The sequence below is a fragment of the Pempheris klunzingeri genome, chromosome 24, assembly GCF_042242105.1.
Source record: "Pempheris klunzingeri isolate RE-2024b chromosome 24, fPemKlu1.hap1, whole genome shotgun sequence".
Classification (NCBI taxonomy): Eukaryota; Metazoa; Chordata; class Actinopteri; order Acropomatiformes; family Pempheridae; genus Pempheris; species Pempheris klunzingeri.
This window is the reverse complement of record NC_092035.1, coordinates 2,830,436-2,839,257: the sequence shown is the minus strand read 5'-3', so window position 1 is coordinate 2,839,257 and position 8,822 is coordinate 2,830,436. Positions and strand designations below refer to the sequence as shown.

At 43.4% G+C, this 8,822-nt stretch overlaps 1 protein-coding gene across 1 annotated transcript; it reads left to right on the top strand.

Moving 5' to 3' along the window:
- Positions 1-1,857: 1,857 nt before the first annotated feature.
- cdadc1 (cytidine and dCMP deaminase domain containing 1) lies at positions 1,858-6,621 on the top strand. The gene is made up of 11 exons (XM_070855622.1): positions 1,858-2,062; positions 2,397-2,497; positions 2,583-2,760; positions 2,848-3,139; positions 3,865-4,071; positions 4,165-4,268; positions 5,013-5,062; positions 5,406-5,575; positions 5,661-5,850; positions 6,035-6,083; positions 6,159-6,621. Exons 1-11 carry the CDS (start codon positions 1,963-1,965, stop codon positions 6,251-6,253), a joined length of 1,536 nt encoding a protein of 511 aa, XP_070711723.1. The 5' UTR covers positions 1,858-1,962; the 3' UTR covers positions 6,254-6,621.
- Positions 6,622-8,822: the final 2,201 nt, after the last annotated feature.

The window sequence follows — 8,822 nt, the reverse complement described above, 5'->3', positions numbered from 1 at the left end:
AACAGCGCCCTCTTGTGTCCTGTAGGAGGAACTGTTTATCACTGTTCCTCCACTCCTTTTCTCTTTTTCACTGGTTTGTCTTTTCATTTATTATTTCTTTATATATCTTTACTTTTCACGAGTCATTCAGTGATGTGTGTTAGCACTGATCATGTGGGATAAATAAAAACAGTGTGAAGTGTGTGTACCTGCCCGTCGTGCTCTTTTCTGTCCAGGGAGCCTCATCTGGCCAGTTTTCATGAGCCAGAGCCCGTCTGCCCTGAGCCACGGCTCTGTGGAGAAATCTGGCAGTTTGAAAAGAAATGACACAGTTAGATTAAATCCACAGGTAAATGACTTCAGACTGTTGATCCATCACTTTGAACCGTTTCATTATTTCACTATGTCAGACACTTTTAGTTGCCCATTTCAACCTCTTTGCTTGCTAACTAGTGTTCAGTCTTTAATACCCCTGCCAGGAGTGACTGGTTTAAATTGGTGATTTTGAACCGTGTTGGTCCGTAGTGAAAACTGTGAGTTTTCAGCAAATGTCAGCAAATTTCGGTCGAGTGAGTATTAAAAGTGCAGTAACTCCACCCTACAAGGTCCTATCTTCACCACATGTATACTGTCTGATGACTGTCCGGCTATGAGGAAATGCACATAGAGGAGGGAGGAAGTGCATGTTTTATTCTCAGACCTCTCTCTCTCTCTCTCAGCACAATCTCTAGCCACAGCCACCTCAAATTTGGTCCAAACATTCCCAGGATATGGATGATGCTCACTTATGAAGCTGTTTGTTTTATGAAGTTTCATCAAACACTGTCACTGTGGCGACACTTCAGTGTACATTATCCAATCTGTTCCAAACTTGTCATGATTAATAAGAGTCCCAGCCTGAAGACATCTGCATGCTAGTTAGTGACCACAGTCATCTTATGTTATGAGGGCAGATGTAGCAGCAGTATGAACTCTTAGAGAACACTTTCTGCTGTATCACTGCATGTCCTAGTAAAATGTTACTGTAAGTGTGTTACTGACCGAGCCAGCTGGAATTGAAACTGATGAGATTAGTTTCTATTTCCCCTGTTATGTTTCTATTATTTCAGAATTAGAGGAATTATTTCAATTTGGTTTGAGTTTTCCTCTTTATATAACAGTTAAGTGATAAAAGTGAGATTGTTTTGCTCACTGTATTAAGATAACTATATATTTCATCACACTTTGTGAAGCTTTTTAGCTTTAAATTCAAGTAATGGCATAATAGTCGACTTTGGGTTGGTCAGTAATAGGTTAATGAGATTTGTATGACTTTTTTTTACTGTAACATGGCTAAAATGTTATTTTACTTTAATTGTTAGGCCTATATTTAGTAATGGGAAATGAACATCTTCGAACTTTGTTATTTCTGCTTTGCACATAAATGTTTGTTCATTAGTTTTCTTAGTATTTCTACTTATAATGAGTATTTTTTCCCAAAGCTGCTGATTCTTTAATAAAAGCAGCAGTTGCATGACGATAACAGCAGTGTGACGTCACTATATTGCGACACAACACGTGAAACCCCTGTCCCTAATCGATTACGTCAGAGATTATTACGGAAGTAACCCGAAACTTGTCATGCTAACGACTGTTAGCCGCGCTAGAAGAGACAAATGCCAGTTCCCCTATGAAATAAGATATTAACTTTACAAGTGCAGGACATAAACAACATTTCACAGTATAGAATAACCCAAACACGGAAAATACAACTTTAAGGAAGTGTAAGTGCAGTCTTATATATGTTTCTTATACAAAAACAAACAAATGCGTCCCCGTGATGCTATTATTTTGAAAGCGCTGACCGGAAACAATTTGTCCGTCTGTCTAACTTGACATGTAGCAGGTCAGTGATAATTCTGCTTTAACTGTCCTCGTCTTGCTGTCTCCTCCTGTCTTATCGGAAGCCAGGGCGAGAGCAAACATCGTAAACGACTGGATTGAATGGAAGGAAGCGAGATAAGGAACCGAGGCGATCCGGGCCAGGCCGGTCCAGGTCTAGACAGGAGGGACAGCAGCACCCAGACTGACAGCAGAGCACAAGGTGAGCCGCAGAGTTCATGCTGTAATGGTCATGTTATAACACAGCTGATTAGTGAAAGAGATGCAACTTGATGTCGCAGCCACTATTTTATTGTTTTTGTATAATCAGCATAAATATGTTAACAAGGAAATAAATCCTGGAAATCCATTATAGCCATAACATCATATACCCTTTTTAAAGAACTGACATGTATGTGCAATATGCATGATAACAGCAAAATGTCAGGATTTAGATTTATTAATAATAATAAGATAAACGCTATAGAACCTGCTTTTCCTGCAGCACCTGTGCAATAAAGCATTCACTTGTTTTCCTGTTTTTTGCCTCCCCTCAGGTCATGGCCCCAGGTTATCTAAGGTAAACCTGTTCACCTTATTGAGTTTATGGATGGAGCTGTTCCCGCAGGAGCAACCTGAAGAGGACGCCCACGATGAGGTTGGTGCTCACACATTCAGAATGACGCCAAGTTGTGGGTCAAATCTCCAGCTCTACATATTTACCAGCAGTCTTTGTGTTCCAGATCCGTGCGGTGGGTCTGGTGGTGGTGCAGAACAGTAAGGTGGTGGGGCTCCACTGTTCAGGACCTGAGCTCCACGCGGGACAGGTGGCCATCATCCAGCACGGCGCCAGCCTGGCTGACTGTCAGTTGTACTTCTCCAGGAGACCCTGCGCTACCTGCCTCAAGATGATCATCAACGGTGAGAGAAAGGAAAAAAGGAAGAGCAACAATAGATTAGAAAGAAAGAAAGAAAGAAATCCTGATGGTGCTGTTTGCTCCTCTCCAGCTGGAGTCAGTCAGATCTCCTTCTGGCCCGGAGACCCTGAGGTCAGCATGCTGAGGTGCCCCTCTGCAAACCATTCCAGCTCACACTGCCACAGTCCACCTGAGGAGGCCGCGCTGGACGCCGTGGCAACAGAGAAGCTGAAGTCCAACAGTCGCCCCCCCATCTGCGTGCTGCTGCAGCCGCTGGCGCCCGGCCTGGCGCAGTTTGTCAACGAGACGTCCAGAGGCTGCGATTTCATGGAGAGGGTGACTGACGACGAACCAGGGCTGAACATAGATGAGCTGTTCAACAGGTATTCCACCCTACCTGCACTACAGGCCTGCAGCTGCACCCAGAATTAGCCAACCTCCACTGCAAAAACAAGGTGTGTTGGCAAAATTTCAAAGCAGCCCCACCAGAGCACCACAGAGTTCTGCCTCATTCTCCCTCCTCCAGACATACCGCTGATCCATTGACCTGAAAAGTTCCACTTTAGTTTCATCGCTCCACAGAACAGAATCCCAAAACTTATGCGGTTTATTTATATGGTTCTGAGCATATTGGAGCTGACTTGTCTTGTGCTTTTGGGTCAGTAGTGCTGTCATTGTTTAGTATGCAGCTTACTGTGGGAGCTGAAACCTCAGTGTCTGCTGCCACCAAGTCTTGCTGCAGGTCTTTTGTTCACCTGCCTCGTCAGGAATCTGCTGGCAGCTGTTGATAGTTTCCTCTTTCTGCCACATCCAGGAAGTGTAGCCAGTGTTCTTTAGCTTTGAACTTGTGAACTTTGTTTCCAACAGCACCTCTAGGAACATTCAGTGTCTGTGCAGGGCAGTAAGCTCCTCTCTGAGCTTTTTGGACAATTTTCTTGACTTACCCATATTTCTGCATGTGAGGCAGAATTCAAAAGAACAAGCCACTAGCCTGTAAATCTTATTCCTGTGAGCGTACGTTAGTAATTAGAGGATCTATATGAGCACAACAACATGTTTGTCAGAGCTGTGTTGCACTGAAGTAGGAGAAATGCGTCCTGCTTTCCAGACAGTGGACAAGACTCCTGAAGGATTTCTCCAGACATTTCCTGGTTGAGACGTCTCGGCAGCACAGGAGCGTTTTGACCCAAATGGGCCTGGAGAACTTCTGCATGGAGCCGCACTTCTCCAGCCTGAGAAACAACATGAGGGAGCTCGTGGAGGTTCTGGCTGCTGTGGCTGCGGGGGTGCCGCAGCAACGCTACGGCTTCTACAGGTCAGACTCACACCTCCTAATTCTTTTTTTTTTTGGGAAAACTGTTGCCCACAGTTGTTATTTGTTGTTCACTGTGTCGTTCTGGTGACCCAGAGAACAGCGGTCGAGCCCTGACCCTTCGCTAGCTAATCCCTCACAGTCCCAGGAAGTGGCTCTCCACTGCATCATCCAAGCCAGGCTGCTGTCCTACAGAACAGGTCTGACCGGCTTCTACTAGTTGTCACAGAATGCTTTTCATATCCAGTATATCAAACGGAGAATGCAATAATACTAGCACAAGTAATAATGTGCTTCAAAACTAACTGGAATGTGACTGTTCAAGTTTAGATAGATAGAAGTACTTTATTGATCCCCAGGGGGAAATTCTGGTGTTACAATAGTAAAGAAGTAAGAGTGACCACCACCATGAACACAAACAAATAAATAAGCAAAATAAAAATGTACAAAATGTTGCAGGTAAAATCCAAACTGTAATATACACTATAAACAGCACGTGCAAACCAAATGTGATGTGCAGAGTAAAACCAAAGTGCAAGTTTAAAGTCCAGTAGTGACATGTTCATGTTAAATGGCAGAGGGTGCTGAGAGCTCTCTGCCAGCCAGAGGTGAGTTGTTAAACAGGGTTATGTCTGTTGGCAGGAAAGATTTCCTGCATCAGTCCTTGTGACAGCAGAGCTGAACCAGTGTGTTTGAGAAGCTGCTCCGCTGTCTGTCCAGAAGTGGGTGGTCACTGCTTAGTTTGGATTATGTAACTATTTCAATTATGGAGCTCTCTGGCTCATCTAGGCAGTTACTCTCAAGTCTTTAAAGGGTTGATGCAACAGATGCACGCCTAACATTTTCCTGAATGACGGGCTTAAAGCAGTCAAAGTCGTTTTAAGCCGATTTCTCATCAGTTTGTCGTTTGACGGCAGCCTCTAACGCTGTCATTTTCCTTCCAGAGGACCCTAAAGTGGGCGTGGGAGCCGTTATCTGGGCCAAAGGACAGTCGGTGAGCTCACCTTTCTTTCTTCCGCTTTGATTCGGGCTGTTTCATCTGCAGAGCTACATTCATTCAGGCAAAGCTGATAACGTCGGTCTCAATATGGAAGGAGGTTTTTGTTCCGCTCAAAATGGGTTCAAGTAAATCTGGTTATGGGTGATTGTGTTAATGCATTGATGCTTTCACTGTGGGTGGATACAGTGATGGCTTTTGACAAATCCCTCTAGTCAGCTTCCATGCTATGATGATGATGATGAATGTCTTGGTCGTCATACAAGCACACTATACTGTGTACTATTAATTCTGTGTAATGTCCAACACGTGGATGTATTTGCTGTATTCCTTGTCGCAGGCTGGCAGTGATGGAACGGGGTGTCTGTACCTCGTGGGATGCGGGTACAACGCTTACCCAGCGGGGTCACAGTACGCTGAGTACCCGCAGATGGACAACAAGCAGGGCGACCGACAGAGATGCAAATACAGATACATTGTCCACGCAGAGCAGAACGCCCTCACCTTCAGGTCAGAGCATGTGGAACATAATGATGCAGATGCCTCGTCTAACTCTGAACGCCGTTCACATAGGTGCTCCTCCTAATGCTTTCAGGACCCGAGACATCAAGCCGGAGGAGGCCACCATGCTTTTTGTAACTAAGTGTCCGTGTGACGAGTGTATTCCGCTGATCAGAGGAGCCGGGATCACACACATCTACACCACCGACCAGGACATGGACAGGGTGAAGCCAGACATCTCCTACCTGAGGTTCAGCAGTCTGAAGAACATTAACAAGTTCATAGTGAGTAGAAACAATTCATCAGTTTGATAAAAAGTTCACTAAGGTGATAAGTGTGAGGATCCGTTGAGGGAGATATATGTTAATTTATTCTGTTACATAATGAAATGTTGGCTGACTCAGCAGCGTTTTGATGTCTCGGTGCGGTAGAGGAAAACACAGTCTGACAGTTATTCTGCCTTCACAGTGGCAGAGGAGCCCCTCAGCCTGCTCGGCGGCGTTTCCCCACCTTGCCAGTAAGTCCCATCGCGTCACCACCACCACGTCCTCACATGTGCCAGTCTCACACTGTAACTGTCTTCTTGTTCCAGACGGTTCTGTAGGGAAGCACAGCAGGCCGGCCGACCAGGAGAGCCACGGCAGCAAGAAGCTGTGCACCGACAGATCCCACGACTCAATAAGATGAGATCAAATCTGCGCCATTTTATATATTTATTCACACTTGAATGAAGAAATGTTGTGAATTGTTTTTTGGGAGGCTGATCCAATAGTTTTTTTCAGTGATGTAAGGTGTTGAATACGAGGATAAGATGTGTGTATGCATAAGTTAACATGGGTCTGGCCTGGAAAAGGGACTTCCAGATGCTACATAACACTGCAGCATCTCTCCAGAAGGGTACAAAACACATCATCCATTAGTATATTTCAGTGACAGAAATGTGTGGGATAACATATTCATCCACGGCTTGAATTTTCTGCTCCAGAACTTGTTCTATTTACACCCTGTGTCATACTTTTCCTTTACAGTGCAGTAACACGGTTCTAACATTTCCAAATTAGAATGATAATAAAGTTTTTAAGAAAATAAGAGGCTTCTTTTTCTAGATTGGTCTGCATGTATAAATGCACGACAAATGAGGACGTACACAAAGCAGGAATTCCCATCCTTTTTTATTTGTCGTGAATGTGGTACAATAGCATCAATGTGGGAAAATAAGGTGGCTGCTTTCAGAGAGGACGCTGGGAAGAGAATGTGGAGTTCTGCTGGGACCAAAGATGCTCAGATTTAGTTGTAAAATAGGTCAAATCAGAACAAATGTAGAGTTTGGCTCAAGTGACAAGTCTGATTAAAAAAAAAAAAAAAAAAAGACAAAACATAGAGAACTACTTTTCTCTAATCCTTGATGAAAAGAAAAAGCAGAATGGCAATTCATAGATTTACAGTTATTGTTCACTACTGCCTCAATTTCTACTTAAATTTGCCGTATTTGTCTTGAAATTTACTTTATTGAATGAAAAATTGTCATTTTCATTCATTTAATATAAAAAAACATCTATGGATGCACATCACGTGGGAAATAAATTCTCAATTTCACCGACGGCCAGTCGTTTTTAGAAATAGGAAACGTGATTTTTCAAATACAAAACCAATAACACTCTAAAAGTCGTGTTGTAACCTCGGCGATCTTGCACATTTTATGGTCCTTTAACTACACATGGATCTTCACAGTTATGCGTCACCATCCATCCAACTTTTTGGCCTCCCTCTGCGAAATTCACATTTTGAAAATCGACGCTACTTTGGCGACAAACTCGAAGTGAATCTCTGACCCTGGTCCCCACGCAAAACGGCAACCAATCAGCTGCAAAGTAAATTCTAATTTGTTCTTTTTGACAGCGTTACTTAGGAGGTTCACTGCTTAATCACAATATGTTCTATCCAGAGCATATTTCCATCAAGAATGATTAAGCTCCCCGTAGAAAGATACTGAAAATACAAAAAGATAAGGAAAAACACACCAAACCAAAAAGGCACCTCTGAAATCTTCTCACCCGTCTCCACTCGAATACCAATATCAGATCCAAAATCAGAGCTAAACCACTTGCTACAGTACAGAAAGAAAGAGTGAAACAAAAACAGCCTTTTTTTTTCTTCTTTTTTTTTTTTTTACAGCCTCTCTCTCCTCTCGACAAGGAGCTCCAACACACAGCAAAGTGCCTCCTGTTAATGTTCAATGTTCTCACTCAAAAATGGCACTCACCTCCAGGCGTACAAACCATAAACTGTACATGACAAGAAATGAAACTATATATATATTAAAAAAAAAAATAATACAATCGAGCAGTGTGAAAACAGTGATCAGCTTAAGATTAACAAAAAAATCATCATTACTTGTATCATACAGAAAGTGCTATCAGCCACCAGCAAAGAGAACCAGTGATCAAAATGATTGAAGCTTACTGTACCGATAGAAGCCCAACGTCATGGTTCAATTAAAAACACCCTTCGTTTTCAAAGGCTTCAAATATTCCTACAGTCACTGTTTGTTTTGTTGGCAAATGTTGGTCAACAGTGACTAAAACCAGTTCTCTCCACACACTATTCTCAGTCTTACTAAAGCTCATTTGTGTGACTGGAAATGGCACGAACGGGGTGGAGCGCAACGCTTGCTCCTGAACTGCAGGATCACGTGGAGAAATTCAAATCGGAGCCTCACAAGTTTTTGAAGCTCCTATCAGACAAGCACGCCTTTATCTGTGTGTTCTGGCATTAGCAGTAAGGAAGACAGGATTTTTTTTCCGTTTCGAGTCAATGAAGCTACGTTGGCATTGTACTGTATTTTTGCATTTTTAGGTTTTACGAGTGAAAACTTGAGCAATCGTTGGCTTTACAATAAGAGAGATGTTTGGCTAGCAGAAGGCCACTGTTGCCGCTTGGCTAACGAAGCTTTTAGCAATGACTGAGAATGTGTTTCACACTTCAGATGTTCCTACTCAAAGTCTATTTTTTTTTGCCTGATCCCGATCAGACACGTTGACCCGGCTAAGAATTCTTCTTTTTTTTTTCTTCTGATTTGCAGCTACTTCATTGAAACACTTAGAAATGAACTCGTGTGCAGCGCCTATCATTACAAAAACGTGCGTCACGTGCGTTTTGTCCGACGGCCGCTGGACCGAAGCTTCTTAACCGCTGGTTCTCCCAACAGAGCAAATCGGCTGCCCACCCTCCCCCCTTCCTCCCCTCTCCTCCCCCC